The sequence below is a fragment of the Gouania willdenowi genome, chromosome 4 (assembly GCF_900634775.1).
Source record: "Gouania willdenowi chromosome 4, fGouWil2.1, whole genome shotgun sequence".
NCBI classification, from domain to species: Eukaryota; Metazoa; Chordata; class Actinopteri; order Blenniiformes; family Gobiesocidae; genus Gouania; species Gouania willdenowi.
Genome location: NC_041047.1, coordinates 20,975,330 through 20,993,251, shown reverse-complemented (window position 1 = coordinate 20,993,251; position 17,922 = coordinate 20,975,330). Strand labels below are relative to the sequence as shown.

Genomic DNA, 17,922 nt, shown 5'->3' with positions numbered 1-17,922 from the left:
TCATTGTCATAATACATTGCAGTTACACAAGTATATATATTTGTTGTTGCTGTATTACCCCCACCCCACGCCCACCGTCAATTGTCCAACACGTGTTTTTTTCTTCTTCTTCTTTTGCCTTGACATAACAAAAGAAAAGTAATTATCGCCGCAGAGGAAGCAAATGAACATTCCAGACTTTTAATTTCAACTTCAACAATCTTATTCCTGGAGCAGTCAAGGATAAGCCAATGTCAACACAGTACAGTCTTATTGTTACATTTCATGCTGACTCAGTGTGCTTTATTTTTTTTCCATCCATTTTTCCTTTCCCTTTTATAATGTCTTTAAGTTCTGTAAATATACAATGACATCACTCCAGATATTCTCAAGATCTTATGATGTTTATTAAACTGGACAAGATAAAGTATAATTTGAGTCACACTCCAGAAAAATGTAAGAAGATTATTGTGTTTTTTAAGTGTGCAGCAGTAGGGGGTACATGACTTTAGGTTAAATGTCTGAAGGGGTACGGGAGTGTGAAAAGTTTGGAAACCACTGCACTAGAAGTAATTTTTTACACCTTTTTAAAGATTTGACTTGACTATTTCAGCATCTTCTTGGAGAATATTGGGTGTTTTCACAAATGGTGAACATCTATGAACAGGAAAACACCTTTACTGGTGCCAATGATCATTTTTGAATTTTCTTTGAACTGAACCAATGCAGCTGAAAGGCCTTTCTACCCAGTGACACACAGTATGTGCTCTGCTGGATCTCCATTCCCTCCTGTGGTATTTGAGCGAAGGCTGGCAAACACTTGTGTGTGAAGACGGTCTGCGGGATGTGGAGGATGTGATAAAGTGAATGGACGTGGTGACAGCGGTGGGGGTGGATTCTCGCTCGATGACCTCATCCAGCTTCCCCCCCAGAGAAAGTGAGCTCAGGAGTGATGTGAAGCGGCATTTACGACCTTTTAACAGACTTAGACAGGGTTTTACCCACCGTGGTGCACAGTTGGCCTGGACACAAGGGAACATGAGACCAATGAGAGAGTGAGACACATTTAAAAGGACCAAACCATTGAGATAAAGCTCTTTCTACTTCAACTTTATTTATTTTTACTCAGGTATATGGTTTAACACTGTCAGTTAATGGCCATGAACATGGAAAAATATTAGTGTTTAAGACAAAATATAATCAGAATCAACTTTATTGGCTATGTAATGTAAATTTACGTTGCGATGATGATGAATTTGACTTGAAAAGGGATCAATTACAAAAGCAGATGACTGTTTTTATGAATTTTAAGTAAATTAGTTCTCGTTGATATATTTTCTCTGATCAAAGCCACTCAACTTTGATCTGATACATACCACCGAAACCAAATTATAAAAAAACTCATTTTCTGAAAATGTATAAAACTGTGCTATCTGCTTTTACAAAATAACTCTTCATGCTCTTTGTGCTACTCGAGCGAGAAACAGAGTTCTAAAGAAGGAATCCTCCAGTTAAGGTGGTGGCCATATGGTTTTATAACTACACTGGGTTAGAATATTTGGAGTGGGTTGCAGAATGAAGCTTAGATTTTAGGGTACACAGCTGTGCTTGTCCCACCCACCTCCTCCTTTCACATTGTCTTCTTTATTGAGAAGCTCAGTAAAATAAAAAAAAAGTTTAAATAAATGTAATAATTCTAAATAAGATGTTTTGTGTGCTTACAGATAATAATAATAATAATAATTATATATTATTCCTCAACGGGATAGGTACAATTCAAAGACAAATTTCCCTGTTGGGCTACATTTTATTTGACATTATTATCCTCCGCCACAAAGTGGAAGGGTGATATAGGTTTAACCTCTGTCCGTCCGTCCCTCCGTCCATGCGTCTGTCCGTCCGAGTTAACCAAGTTCCGTGTGTGGCTTCAGGGTATCAATACCTTGATGGAGTTCGAAAATGAGAAGTGTACAATCATTTTTTCCGGAGTTTTTGCCCTTGTTCCAGCTTTCTTTACTCTGTTTGAGGTATCTTCAAAGGGGACAGCTTTTCTTAGAAATCGTTTAAGATACTATAACTAAATTTGATGTTTGGCTTCAGGGTATCAATTTAACACCAGCCGGGTCGTACTCGGACATGAGCAATAAGTGTTTAGTTTAGCTCGACACAGATGCAGAAAATGGATACTACGGTATGTGGAGGCACCGGAATCATCAATTAGTCTGGTTACATACTGTGTCACTATAGTAAATGTATCTCCTGCAGAAGGACTATTAAAGAATAAACCTCTTCTATCATATATGATCTTTGATGGAGCTTGGAGGTAAAATTCACTACAGGTACAGTTTAAAATGACAGCAGTGGCCATTATTGTTGGTTATTGCGCCCACTGGTGGAATTTCCACATATACATTTTACAAATCAGAACACAGGGCAAGGCAAAGCAAGGCAAATGTATTTGTATAATGCATTTCATACACAAAGCAACTAGATGTGCTTTACATGAGACAACAGTGTATATGTAAGAAAGTGTCTATTTTACTAGTTTACCAAAGTACACGTACGTAGCGTCTTAGGGTTAGGCTTAGATTATAACCCTATATTGCAACATTTTTTAGGGTTAAGGTTAGGTTTAGTCTTAGTCACGTGACCTAAACTGGCAAATGAGGGGCGCTGCGTACGAATAGAATGTCGGTATATTGATACGGCAACCGTACGGATAGCCACTGCATATATGTAAAAGTCACAAATATTCCTTCATTGAGAAGATTATAAAAGGAGACATACCATTTATTTTGGGATTTTTTGTGTATATATATATATATATAAATAAAATGAATGGCAATTTTCCATTCACTTAATGTATTTTTAAGGAACAAATACTATATACTGTATATATATATATATATATATATATATATATATATATATATATATATATATATATATATATATATTATCAGGATATAAATCTACCTAAATCATGATGTAACATTTTCTCCTAATTGCACAACACTTAAAAATAATATAAATAATAATACATAAGTTTCATATAGCTCTTTCAAAAAAAAAAAGAGCTAAAAGACGTTTTCCAAATTGAAACAGACAAACAAAGAATGGGAGTGCTATTGCAGGTTGTAGGAGCTGAAACAGGTGAGTTTTGAGCAGTAGTTTTTTTTTTTTTTTTGTAGAAGGTTTACTCACAGTAAACAGTTATTGTTACGATTTCTTAGTTTTCAATAACTGAGACTAAAGCACGAGAATAACCCAATGATGTCATACAGATAAATAATGTATGCTCCACATCTTTGGAGCACATTTAGGAGCAGGGACGTCTCTGACTGACTAAACTCCTCCTGCATGTGTTCGGGTGAATGAAGTGTCGGCTGACTGTGAGCAGGATCCGGAGGATGTCCCTGTGGAAGCGAAGCGAAGCACCTCCCCTTTAATCACCCGCTGGAGTTTGTGTGCGTGCTGCTGTCGCTCTGCACTCGCACGTTTTCCCTTCAGCGGTGGCAGCAACAGCCCCGGATCTCTGCGCTTCTTCTTCTTCTTTGCTTTAGTTAAAAGGACGCAGTTTTTTTCTACTTCTTTTCTTTCTTTTTTACTTTGCAGTTTGTGCAAGTGAAAGCGTCAGTCTGAGAGCTTTGTGTTCGTCTTTGGACATGAAGGAACACGGAGCGAAGCATCCTAAGTGGCTGCGGGGCTGAATTGGTTTGGTACGTGGCTGCGCTTTCTGAGTGCTGCGCTTTCTGAGTGCTGCGCTCACAAAGGATTCAAGCTTTTTTCTTTAGATCTATCTCATAAGTTGATGTCGAAACTACACTATTCGTATTTTATGTTGTTTTCACCACTAAAGAAAGTCGCCAAATTATTTCTAATGTTTCTTTCTTTCTTTCTTTCTTTTTTTTTTTTTTTACAACTTACTTGACTTTATTATTACACTAATGAAATCCAACAGTTTTCCTGTACTTTCAATTTGGTCCCCATGTTATAAGACAAGCTTTATTGGAAAGCTGTGAAATGTAATTACTCTCTATGGTCAGTCCAGATGCCAGATGTTATTGCTCTGTAAAAAACAAAACAAAAGAAGAGCTATAAAGTCCAGCTGTCCAACTGCTGAATCTCACACGGATGAATGTAAATTAAAAAGAAAAAAACTCTCACACACCCGATCAGTGATATTAATGCACAGATATACAACTAAAAACCATTGTATTGTAGTTTTTCTTTAATGGGGAATTAATTAGGCCTGATTTTTATTTTCCTCTGACTGAGTAAATCCAATGTATAGTTCATTCATACTCACCGAATATGAAGCAGTAACCCCGTGTTTGTCTCCCTGTCCCCCCTGCAGCCGCCTGCTGTTCCTCCATCTCATCTGAAAGCTGCAATGGCCAAGTGGCTCAAAGACTACCTAAGCTTTGGTAGGAAGGTGCCCCCACAGCCCCCCACACCAGACTACACCGAGAGTGAGATCCTCAAAGCCTACAGACTCCAGAGAGACCTTGATTTCGAGGACCCCTACGAGGACTCTGAAAACAGGTCCAGAATGGAATCTGGATCTTCGGACCCCGCCACGCCAGTTTATGGGTCTCCAATGAAGTCATCCAGCGTGGACGTAAAGTCACCGAAACACAGACTCATCAAAGTGGACTCGCAGGAGTTGGGACGCACCAAGATTCTTCTGAGTGCCATTTCTCTGGAGGATCAACCAGAGCCCGTGAGAGCCTTTGTTTTGTCAAAGATGTGCGACTAGAATCTTTATGTCTCTTTTTAATAAGTTGGGAAGATGTAGAAAAAACACACACACACACACATCCACGTTCCTCTCATCTCATTTCTACTATTATGACATCTTTATTGATCAAACCCCAGAAATGGTGATTTACAGTATCAGTCCAAAGTATGGATTACTCACATAAATCACATTACACTCCACACATCAGGTAGATTTACTGCTATAGATGGAAGAAAGATTTATTGATTGCTCGATCAGACCATTAAACCAGAGCGGAGCAAGGACCCCCAGCTTTATGTGTCCATAAATAATAAATGAGATTTAGTTTTGCAGGCGAGACCCCCACCCCCAGCACTGTTACGGGGCATAAACTGAGATACAGGAAGGTATAATTTATGCTTTAAGACGGTTTGAGTAATCAGGACTACATACTATGCTCCTCTGGGTTTGCGTTCTACGTGTAACCAACATATCTGCTTCTAAGAACAAAAAAAAAGGCTGATGTAGGGAGAATAAGTAGAGCATAAGTAAGGCTTTTACAAGGAAATGGTCCGTGCATTAAGGCAACTCACATATGCCGAGTAACTTAGGAGTATCATCTAAATTTCCATTGCTTCAGATGAATCTATGAATTTACTCAATAGAGAGTGCTACAAGTGTGGAAGTCCCAGAGTGGAATTGCAGTAATGGTTTTAGCTGAATTCGATAGCTCCCCTTTCTCTGCTTGGCCTATCCCTGCTCTCTCATTAATTTCCCATGGTCTGTGGGAACATCCGCACTCTTAATTAACATTGCAGATTCCTTTGCATTGATAGATAACCTGTTACAAAATCGTCATGGGATTAGGATGGGGATTTTGTTGTGGTGCGCATGCTTGGGTGGAAATTTGGGAAGCCAGTCATGCTAAAAGGATTTCTTTGTCCCAGAAAGAGACACAAAGGATTTTTGGAGTTTAATACTGTATACGTGTTTGTTTGAGAGCATATGGGGAGGTATCTTTGTGTCACTGTGGCAGATGGTTGTAGTTTTTCTCTTAGGCATGCAGTGATTGACTTAATTATTTTGGTTTCATGTGAAATAAATAGATGTGATAGTGAACCTCACTCTAGGAGCTGTTGTTGTTTGGATCCCTCTAGTATCTTTAACACAGCACTGATGTGTTTTTATTAGGATAGATGCCCAGGGCTGCACATCTGAGGATGATAAATGTCTGCAATCATTTAAATAACTCATCAGTAAGGGACCGTTTACTTGTTCCAAGTGTTCAGCTGTTGATGAGCTATTGTCTATGCAGTCTTGTGCTTGGCTCACCTAGATACTAATCTGCATACAGAATGACTGGAAGAACTTTCAATATAGTCATATGGAAATTTCAAAGTTTTTATTTTATTTTTTTTAAGTAAACCCTTGTTCTCTCCTGCAGGTTGTACCATCTGCTCCGTTGGTGGGGGACACAGATTATTCAGATCCGTTTGATGCCCGACCAGACCACCGACTACAGCCAGATCTCGGACCCGTTCCCTGTGAAAATAACGGCTACATGGAGCCTTACGAAGCACAGAGAGTCATAACAGGTCAGATAAAGTGTCTGTTTTATTCTCAGGCTCAAGTTTATTAAAAGTTCCCAATCATTCTTTACAGTCCAACGTTATTGCTGCATCTCAGTCTGTGGTTTGTGGAAAATGTATTCCAAAGGATGATAAAGGTATTTTCGTATAATAGCACCCATTTATCATATTCCCTTTAAGTAAGTTTAAGTAAAGCAAGTTCCTAAGTAAAATTGGAATATAATACGTGAACTTTTGACTCCCACAGTGTTTGTGCACTCACTTTTCGCACCCTTTTGATTATTCTTTAAGTGATATCACTTTATAAAAAGTCTCTGTTTTGCCATTCAATTCAAGTGGTAGCAGACAGTGATCATGCAAAGTTCTATTCAATAGTACTGCAGTAAACAACCCACAGTAAGTGAATTGAACCATTGCATTGTGGAATCATGTTACGCTCAGCTCTGCAGAGCAAAGGACACAGTTTAAAGGTCAGCCGAGGTAAGATTAGAGCTGTAATCCCACATAACTCATATATTCACACCTATAATGGACCAAAACATTGAGGAGAGCAATTATATATTTTAAATGAATCATTTTGTTAAGGTCTTGTTTATTTGTGGCATTTTATAGGCAATTATTTATATAGTTAATTAGATTATTTTTTTTACAATAATTACTTGAGATTTTCATCATCATCAACATCTATCTTTATATTTTATGACATCCATTATTTTTTTAGATATAGGAATTCCTTTTCTACCCTTAAAGGGATCCTCCACTGTTTTTACAAATGTGGCCAAAAACATTTGAAATGTCCTTATTAGAAGATCTATGCCTACCAAAACGCATTATTTTGCACCATGTTCAATTTATTAACTTTTTAAAATGGGACTAATTCACCATTTTTGAGTCTGTTGAAATGACTTTATTGATGACGTGAATCGTCCCTTCAGTCCATTGTCTTCTGTAGGAGTGAAGGCATTCAGGATCATTTAGCAGATTTTTCAGTCAAAATGACAACTTGTGCTGCTTTGGGTTGCTCCAAAAATCAGTAAAAGGTAAAAAAAAAAAGTTGATGTAAACTTATTTTTGATAAACGAAAATCCTAGACCCAAAAAAAAATCTGTAAAGGCAGGACTGCTGCTCTGATCTCTTGGCGTGACACCATCGCTGCTCTGAGCAGCAGTCCGATCCTGGTTGCCTGTGTTTACATGCAACCGGAGCTCTTCTTCTCTTCTTCATGCCGTCCTTGACACAGCATTGTTGGAACTGTCGCCCCCTGCGGTCACAGGTTTTTTTTGGTCACGGATTTTGTTCATCAAATTTCGGAAACGGTAAAGTAGTCCCATTTTAAAAAGTTAATTAAATGAATATGGTGCCAAATAATGCATTTGGTTAGGCATAGAACTTCTAATAAAGACATATCAGAGGTCTTTGGCCACATTGGTAAAAACAGTGGAAGATCCCTTAAAAAAAAAGTGTCAAAATGTGCTAATATATATGCATTTCCCCCTTAAAGTGTTTTTGTCCTTTACTGCGAGTCAGTCCAAGGCCTCATGAAATACTGATTTAAAGAGTGTCCTCCATCTACTCTCCAGCCCCTCATCTCCCCTCTGAATGTGTCCCACATCGCCTAACTCCCATCCATCCTTTTCCATTTGTCACTACTCGTATAACATCTCTGTCTGCCACCCCCCGCCTAAACCTAACCCCCCCCACACTCTCGGCCTGATTTTCTTCAGTCATTTAGACTGCACCTTCTGCTTCCTCCATTTCTCTATCTCTCTTCATCTCGAGGGCTCTCTCTCTCCTTGGCCCCTGAGGCAGTCTTTAGCTGTCATTTTGATCTGTTCTTTAGCAAATTTAATGCCATGTTCTCTCTGTTTTTATACACACGGCCCTTGTGCATCTCCAAAGAACGTCATGGGATGAATGGTGCATATTGCATGCTCTCTCTTAAATGAGAAACCTAGAAGAAATGATTGTGTTGTTGGCACAGCAGGATGAAGCCATTGAGGAGATTAGGTTCACGCCGATGATGGCAAAGCATTGCGAAAGCATTGTCACAGTCTTTTCATTGAAGCTGAATCGAACGTGTCACTCCAGTGCGGTCCGTCTGTTGAAGAGACATTACAGCTGTATTTCTCTGAAACTTGAACTCCCCTCACTTTCTTTTCTACTGTACTTTAGGGAGGCATTTTTTTTTTTACCCCTGCAGTTGTGCTTTAAGTCTGTCATAAATCTCCTCATCCCGACTGACTCATATTTGCATGCCTAAAATATGCCCCGCAGCTCTCACTGCTACTACTGCCCAGTTTCTTCGCTGTCTGCCACGGCTTGTTGTGCACACCCCATCCTCATTCTCTGCGTGTGTTTTTCTTCTAGTTTCGTGTGAATTTATCCCCTTTTATTTGTATTTCCCCAAGCTTTTATCTTCTCCTCCGGGCTTGCTGTGACATCACGGGCTCCCAGCACAGGTGGAGCAACATCCATCCCTGCTGTGTTTCTGTCTGAAAGACTTATCGTCAAACGCTGACAGAGCCAGGCCGCCCCGCCTCCCTCCCTCCCCTTGTCCTTCTCGTGCGTGCCCGTCTCCACACCTTATTTTCTCATTGCATTTTTTGTTCTTTTTCTCCACTACCTTCATTGCTCCTCTTTCACTCGCTCTCAATTTTCCCATTACCTTCATTGGCTCTTTCCCTCGGGTATATACTTGGTCACCATGGTGACTACAGGGTCACCAATAGCTATGTGTAGTTGTGTGAAGGTTAAAGTATTTTTCTCTTCCCCTGATGGCTGCCAACCCTTTTATTTACACCAGTTCTATTCTTCTAGTATGTGTATCTCCTCCTCTCTTGTAAAGCTGCTTGGAGCGAGTACAACAGATGCTTCCACCCTTATGTTTCTTTCTGATTTCACCTGTTTTTGGATGTCAGAATATCAGTTTTCATGGCTGAAGGTTGCTGCTGCGGCACAGTGGTTAATATCATTGTTTTCCGAAAATCAGATTTCCTCTACTTTTGCTTGCATTAGTATCCTAAAGCCTTTTATCACATTGTCATATTGGTCTTCACACAATAGATGCAGGTCAGAACCTACTGAGAAAGTGATAAAAATGTTAACAAGGGACTGCGCTTGCGGTTTAAAGCCAAAAATGAATACATAAATAAATAGTTTTTACTTATAAAGCACAGTGTTTTGCCTTTTTGAGTTTTGAATTCTCTGCACAAATGAATGTATATTTCTGTTACTTGTTTTAAGCCCTGCAAAACTCTGGCAACCCAAACAAGATTGTTTTATTTGGCTATGTTTAGTGGTTTTTTTAATCACACTACCATTTAAGGCTGGGTGATATGGACCAAAACTCATATCTCAATATTTCTTTTCTCAAATTAGCAATATACGATATACATATCGATAATTTTATTTAAAATGAAGTCTGACCAGAAAGACAGTTCTAAGGTAAATTCAACGATCCAAATGCCACACAGGCACAGATACTAACAAACAGCTGCTCACTATGTGCCACTTTAGTCTTTTTCTCCTCTAAGGGACAGCACTTGTGAGTGAGTTCTGTAGTGTGACTTGTTTAGGGGAAGGTCTGGGTGAGAATGCACTCAGCAATGCATGAAACTGTGCTTTTTATACTGAGAAGTAGTGAAAGCAGTGACTCCTAAAAATAATAATAATAATAATAAAATAAAATAAAATATACATATTGATATTGATATAGGTGAAATTGTAATTTTTTATATTGATAAAATGGAAAACTCGATATATCTTGAATTTTGATATATAGATTTGATATATAAATTGATTTTCTCCATCAATCGATTACATGTATCTTTTTTGTTTCTATCTATCGGCAGAGTTGCAGCGTGGGCCAGGAGGAGGAAGATTGCACGGAGGCGTACAGCTTTACGACACCCCCTATGAAGATGAGCGAAGCAAGTGCCAGGGTTTGATTTACGGAGAGCCTCAGGAGGAGGGCAAAGAGAACAGCAGACTGCCACAAGATGACGAGCGACCGGCCGATGAGTACGACCAACCATGGGAGTGGAAGAAAGATCACATTTCCAAAGCTTTTGCAGGTACCCAAACAAGGCTTCGGGTTATTTATTGTTCTACATGTGGAAAGCACAACACTAAAGCCTCATTGTTTGTTAGGAAACCTGATTTAAGGACTTATTATCTGAAGGGTCAATCGCCTTTCATTAATTCTAGATCTATGATGTTTTTTGGACCGTGTTTATAAAACTGACCAATATTCGTTTTTCATTACTGACATGACGTAACTGACTATAATTTACAAGGTTTATTGTTACATTTCATTCATTTTCAATCTGCTATTCTATCATACTTGTAGAATTAACTAATTAGCAATCCCATGATAAAAGATCATATACCATTGGGATTCACCGTGTGTCTCTATGCAAATAAACTATTCATATTCTTTATCTGTTGCTCCTTAAAGTCACTGGAGGTGTTTTATTATCATATTATTTAAAAGGGACTCAATTATTTGAAGTTTGTAAAGATAAATAATTTAAAATAAACAAAAACAAGAGCACTCAGAGAGCTCAAGCGCCAAATCTCCAGTTATCCTCATCATGGTACCCTGATTTCTTTTCCCATTAATAACGATAAAGTAGGTTGAAATGTATGAGCACCCCTATTTTTTGGAAAAATCCTAATTAATGAGAGAGAGGTTTTTTCTATTTTTGAAAGTGATTCAGAATCAGTATATTGCTCCGGATATCCCTCCAAATTCCAAAATCTATTGATTACTTTTGACGTAATCCTTTTAACAGACAAACAAACAAATAAATAAACACTGGTGAAAATATTAGCTCCTATAAGCAGAGGTAGTAAAGATCAGGAACTAAAGGATCTGAGCGTTCCTTTGTAGCACATACTAACCCTGTTTAGTGTGATATAAACCATAACTGTCCTGACCTTTGATGTAATCTCTGCTCCGTTAGTGCATCTTCAAAGCCTTTTTAACGGGAGATGGAGAATGCCATGACCTTGACCTTCACTGTTTCTGCTCACATGACACATATCTCTCTTTTTCCATTTAAACTCTTTCTGGTGGTTATCGATTTCTTGCTTTCACACAACTGGCCGCAGACAGAACAATCTCTAAGATGATCATTAGTGCTGACAAAGGGCTCCTTGTGTGAGAAGTTTAATGTGAAAGGCTAGCCACGAAGGGACACATGTTATTTGCCATACGTACCAGTTAATCCGCACTGCTGTGCAGAAACTGTGAGTCACGCTGCTTTCTATCTTCTGGATTTAAATTTAAAGTAGGAAAGTGTTGGAAAAGGAGGCACAGGGCGGACCAAAGAGGCAGAGTGGGGCTGATAGATCATTTAGGAGTGGATCAGCCTAAAGCACGTTGAGCCAAGTCGGCTTAATTGAGCCGCATCTTAGAAGTCACCAAGGTCAAGGTGATGGTATAATAAATCAACCATGCCTCATCCTCACTCCCATGCTTTCACACTCTTCTCGTGCTGCTTCCCTCCTCCCAGCCTCTCTTTGCCGTTAATTACATGCCCACAAGTGCGTGACTGATCCATTGCTTATAACAGAGTCACGGTCAGCACAGTCTTGTCTGAATACACACATACACATTTGGTATTTTTGTTCACGTCGCACTTAGGCTCTAAATACATTAACCATAAGAGCACCAAAGAGACACTGCGGTTTACTTCAGAGTGAAGGCGGTGGACAGCTGGTTCCCAAAGAAAAGCCACCTCTTGACACTCATTCCTCCTTCATCCTTCATTTTTCTCTCTTCTCAGCTCTTTGTGCCACATACAGCAGGCACTCCAGCAGAGAAGTGCTCACAGCTACATTAGAGACGGCAGTGGAGGAAAGCGCTCGTGCAGCTGCAGTTGTCTGACCTCTTGTTTTTTTCCATTTGGAGTCAGCACTCTGCTGGCATGCTGTCTGTTGGTGCACACCAGAGCACTGAAGTATAAACATACAAACAGCATTTTCCATTCTCACGTTTAATCCACAGTCCCAGAGCCTCCGAGCCGTAGGCCCGGCCCACATGTGATGGTGGGGAGAGGTGGGAAGGATCAGGATAAGGATGGAATGAGGAAAAATGAGAAAAGATGGAAAGAAGGAGTTGAATAAGATAAGGAAGAATGCGTAGCAGTGGGAAAAATAAAATGTCTGGGAGAAAAAGTACTGGAAAAAGGGATCTCCAAGGTTATGATATGTTTGGTTGATCTGTGGATGTTTACGGAGGCTCAGTGCCACAGTAGTGAGGAGGGGGGGGATTAATGGTGCGGGGCTGTGGAGTGGGGAGCCAAATAGAGAGTCAGACTCTTTCACACATATACACACCAACATAACGGCATTGACAGGGCTGTCCTCTCAGCACCGTCGTCTCCGTGGATGTGACACGCTCAGTCAGATAACCTGCTAAAGGGCAAAAGGGAGCATGTGGGGGGTGGGGGGGGGGGGTGAATCCAGATCTGCCAGCAGATCCTTATCATCAGTTTCTCTAAGGGAGATGCACCCACGTGAGTGTGGACCTTTAATTATCCACCGTAACCTTATTGAAGGCTGAGAAGAGTGTGTACGCCTGTTGTGGTGTGGTTGGTGGTGTGTAATAATGAACACACTATGGAATCCCATGCAATGAGTTTATACAAGAAAACCATTCCCAGCTTTATGTGCGTAAATATGTTAACCTGGGGGAGCATTGAATATGGATAGCGTGGTCATAACTCTGATCTTTAACAAAGTAGTTTTCCATTTTTACTTTTCTCACCTTGCCAAGCTCTCTAAAGATCCAGGAGTCACTCATTAAGAAAGATCTCCATCATCTGTCACCAGTCACCGTACGTTACAGATCAAATTAGCAGCCATTAGTTCCAGGGAAGTGATTAGACAGTCCAGTGGTGAGAGTTTGGGCCATTCAAGGTCATTAGTGAGCTAATCTCTTCTTATCAACTCTCAGAAGGCAACGTGAACACATGAGTTAAAGCTTCAAGTATTAAATGTTTTGATGCGGCCAATCCCTGAAGTAGAGTTGTGATCCTCAGTCTGTGAGGATCACAAGGCATGTGATGAAAGTGCTTTAAATCTGTTGTTTTTGTACTTTGTGTGCTCTATAGTAGATTTCATATCAGATGAAATAATAGCATTATATCCCTCATGGCTTACCAGTGCCATGGCACAATGATTGAGAGTTATTGGTCTCTCCCCCTGTGTTTTTCTTCTTCCTTTAGCTGTGGTACACTTTAAGCTCTCTCAGAAAAGGTCATATGTTTTTCAATGCCCACACACCAATAATTTATTCCATCGTCTTATTTTGAAGGGTTTCTTTGTTTGCTAGCTAGGTTCAGGCTATTCAGAGCGGAAGATCTTTTCCCTAACCCAACGGGTCGGACAGACAGACATTTTCATGCATTGCATTGTCGGATGTGGAGTCTCGTAGACGAATGCAAAAGGTTTTTCTTTCATCCTTAGCGTTTCTTCACCAAACGAGGAGGACAGTAGTTTGCTTCACACCATTTTTACCATTTCTATGCATCCGTCTCCACTAATCCACATCCCACAATGCAATGCGCACAATTTGTCAACCAAGATTGGTTCTCAAAACAAACTTTCAAGTGGTAATTTCAACATTTTACATCTTATTTTGAGTAAATTATCTTCGATTATTTCTACGTGGCCCAAATTCTAGCTGTGTAGCTACTACAGTGAAAAAGTGCTGTTAGTCTTTTAAATACTTGAAGTTTAGCTTTTAGCTTTTTTAGTTTAGTTTGCTGAATGCTGATGAGAGCATGATCATATATGGATTATTCCTGCCATGGATTAATGTGGCTGTATATTCCCTGTGTTGCTGATGTTAGTGCTTTCCTCAAATCACTCCTGTTCCTTAGGGGCCAAACAACTTGCTTTCATGACACATTGTCCAACCTAATAAGGAGGAATTTGATACAGTGATGCTGTGTGAGACACCAGCCTTCGTAATGAGCAGTGACGGGGAGCTTTGCTGAACTGATGAAGCCCATTTTATGCACTTTTTCTTTTATATGTTGAAGTGCACAGGAAGAACCAATGAAATCAAAAGCAACTCAGAGAGCTTATCCTAGCAAAATAATATAGACACAGTAAGTTAGTCAGTAATTCTGAATTGTTACCATATTGGAGTAGGTTTATGAAAGGCAACCAACAGCTTCCTAAAGGAAGTGACAATCCTCCATTCAGGTGTGTGTTCCATCTGTCTACCAAGTGTTTGAGCCCTTGCTTAATGCACGGACTTTCACAAGCCAAAACAAACTACTGTCACCGTGTGTATACAAGCAAAGCCTTCCTGTGGATTAGTGTGCAGCCTATGTGTGAAACAAAGAGGAAATGGGATTTACATTGCTGGATTATTGCTGCTCACTCTTGCCCATGAGGACTAAGCAAACCATGGAGGCATCTGAGCAGAAAAAGCAGCCAGGCTTTGCTCAAGTCATGTCTTTTTTATTTTCTTTGTTATTTTGTAGTGTACTGATTTTCTTTCTTTATCTTTGTTGCGAAAATTGATGAAGAGCGATGCGCTTTGGGAAAGTTATCAATATAAAAGAAGGCATGATAAATGATGAAACTAGAGTGAGGCATAAAAGTATAGGAACAGGAGAATAACGAAGTGAAAATAATGCCCCACTTAGAAAAATAGGTGGAAAAAGTGAGTAATGCTTAGCTCTGTGTATCCACAGAGATATGAATAAAAATATGACTGTGAACATAGGAGTAAGGTTCACAAAAAAAAGGTGTGATCTGCATCAAAAGGAAACTCCAGCGACTGTCAGACGTGTTATTTTTGTCTGATTGGTGGAAATTGTCATTTGTACATTTGGGAGCTTTTTGCCCAACAGAAGGCTTTTGTTTGTAAAGGAGAAAAAAAAGAATGGATGTCTGGCAGTTTGAAATGCAGATGTCTCCATTAATAGACCTAATGAAGCTGTTTACTGTCTTTGTCTGCTCCTCCTTGATTGCGGGGACGGGAAAAACAGCTGGTGTGCTCGAAAAGTCAGTTATCCATCACCCAAGGCAGTGCGTCCTGTATGGCACACTGAAAGGAAAACCCAGTCTGGACATTCCCTCCCCCGTCGAATCATTATTTCTAATTGTTCGCAGATAGTTTAGGCACCTGGTATGCGATTTTCGCAGGATGCCAATTAATGTAATCTGTTTCAAGTCTATTGCTAAATATCCAATTTTCCCCAAAGATATGTTTACATGGGTTAATAAAAAAAATAATGGTTACTGCAATTAGCATGGTCACGCCTCTGCTCTTAAGCTATTAATGCTTTTGGTTTCCTTTAAGGAAAGCAACACATTTTCAACCTTTGGTGAATACTAGATAATTATTCACCAATGAGTCGTATGATATCTGGAATTTTGTGTACTTATGTGTGATTTTTTTTTTTTGTGAAGAGGCTGATAGGTTGTGGTTTTCCTGGTAGTTACTCCCCAGTTTATGTCCTAAGCATTGATATCTAATTGTGTAAAATGCGTATATGATTTATCTCTGTTTGTTGATGATCACTATAAGTTTTAATAAGCTCGAGGCAACTGTGCTGAACAATAGGTGATGGGTGAGGTACAAGCTGAAAATATCCTCTTTTTTTATTCTCAGGCTAAGAGAGCAAGATAGAAAATGACCTTTGCTTCTCTAATGGTGCTTTTTCACTTACCCTTACACCCCACTGTGACCCTGCTACTGGAGCAGGCTCAAATGTGATCAACTAAGGAGTAACTCTGCTTCGGTAGCCGAATTTTTTGACCTGTTCAACACTGCAGAGTGAAAGCATGCCAGGTGAAACCAGCCAGCGTACCGACTCGCACATCCCTGTATCATCATTATACACGTGTCATTAGTATCAGTAAACACATGCCTCGTCTACTAACATTGGGCAGGGAAGCTGATGTTGTTACACTGAGTGAATTGAACAATAACACCTAATCTGACTGAAGCTGAAGAGGTGGCAATAAAAACATAATGGTCTTGGAACCATTTGGATGGAAATATATCAAGTTTTTTTTTTGTTTTGAAGTCTGACTTTCAAGATGAAATTTACTTTATGAAGATACGCATGAAGCCCAATTTAAGCCCAAATTAAAGTCTACTGCCCTGCGCTCACCTGAGATTAGCATAAATGCACATAACAGCAATAAATCTGCCACAAAGACAGTGCAGAGTGCAGTGATTTATGCTTTGCCTAAAGGTAACACAGACTTTGAATAATGAGATCTAAATTTTGCTAGCTTTATGCTAACTAGCTGCATGAATATCTGCATACCGCCCTGAATTTTACTCTGAAAATACTTAAATATATGCGTGGCTTGGGTGTTTGAGTGTGGGAAAGCCAAAAAAAGACAATGGGTGAGCACACATCACATACTGTAGGTGACAACGTCATCCACGGCATCGTCTAGCAATGCATTGTTTTAATTCCTGATGGAGTCAATATATTCACCCTCATGGCAGGGCGTTGATGTGATAGTAAAGCTAGTCAATAGCAAGATTCTGGCAGCTATTTTAATATATATATATATATATATATAATTTTCTATAGTATAATACACCCTTCTATCCAATTTTGTGATGTTTTTATCGTAGAGCATGTTACTATGGTAACGTGACACAATAAGGCAGCACAGGAACTGTGAAAGCAATCTCTGGGGTTAAGAACAAAAGACATTGAAGGCTTATGAAGTTGATTTAGTCTGGAGTTCTGTGTGTCACTACTGTCCTGGGGGGGGTTATGGATCAAAGGATACATTTGAATTCTGGTTCATATCTTGCATCAACATCAGTATGACGTATCATTCAAGCTGATATCTTGCAACCATAATGGTGCTCAGTCAGGACACAGAAATGCGCGTTAATTTCATTACTGGGTTTCATTCTTCAGTAATGTTGTTACGAAGCTTACTCAGCACTTCAGTGTCTGTGGGATTCACTCATATCTCTGGTTCTCATGGAAAAAGTCAAACATGATGCAGTCTGAGTGATGATAATTCACAATCAAATGTTACTAAAAGCTGGTGGGGTTTTGTGGTGTTTTGGCACTTTTTCAGAGTATTGTCAGCTGTATTTGGAAGCAGCTATTACATCACATTTTTAACTGTCGACAGAGACAGCAAACTGTCATTTAATTTTACCTTTAGAAGTTGGAGCCAGACAATGTCTAAAATGCAGTGTCCATGAAGCAAAGCAAAGCAAAGCAGGTATATGGTAAAACACTGATAGTTCCTGAGGTTAGGCAGTGAACATAGACAGTAAAAGTCCTTGTAAATGTTTAGCTGGTAGAAAAGAATGTGAGTAGACTGAATTTTAACAAATTTCTCAGAAGAATTTGACCATGAGACAAGCTGTGATCAGCATGCTTTGTAGCCCACATGCCTAAATGTCACACTTACACTTAAGGCAGTGGCTATCCGTACGGTTGCCATATCAATATACCAATATTCTATTTCTACGCAGCACACCTATTTGGCTTGTTTAGGTCATGTGATAGGTCAGTCATTGGTCAATTTAGGTCATGACTAAATCTTACACTAAACCTAATCCCTAACTCTAACCCTATTCCTAACCCTAACCCTAGCCCTAAGACGCTACATACTTGTACT

The 17,922-nt window shown here is 39.5% G+C and overlaps 1 protein-coding gene across 3 annotated transcripts in view; it reads left to right on the top strand.

Annotated features, from left to right (window-relative positions):
* Nucleotides 1-17,922, top strand: part of shdb (Src homology 2 domain containing transforming protein D, b) — a 34,313-nt gene that overhangs the window by 2,081 nt on the left and 14,310 nt on the right. For 2 of the 3 annotated variants that reach the window (XM_028443565.1, XM_028443563.1), the window contains exons 1-4: nt 3,476-3,698; nt 4,337-4,702; nt 6,144-6,294; nt 10,140-10,361. In XM_028443565.1, coding sequence (XP_028299366.1) covers nt 4,373-4,702; nt 6,144-6,294; nt 10,140-10,361 — 703 coding nt within the window. In that variant the 5' untranslated portion in view covers nt 3,476-3,698; nt 4,337-4,372. Of the gene's footprint in view, nt 1-3,475; nt 3,699-4,336; nt 4,703-6,143; nt 6,295-10,139; nt 10,362-17,922 lie in introns of those variants that run through there. The other variant, XM_028443564.1, reaches the window with a different exon arrangement.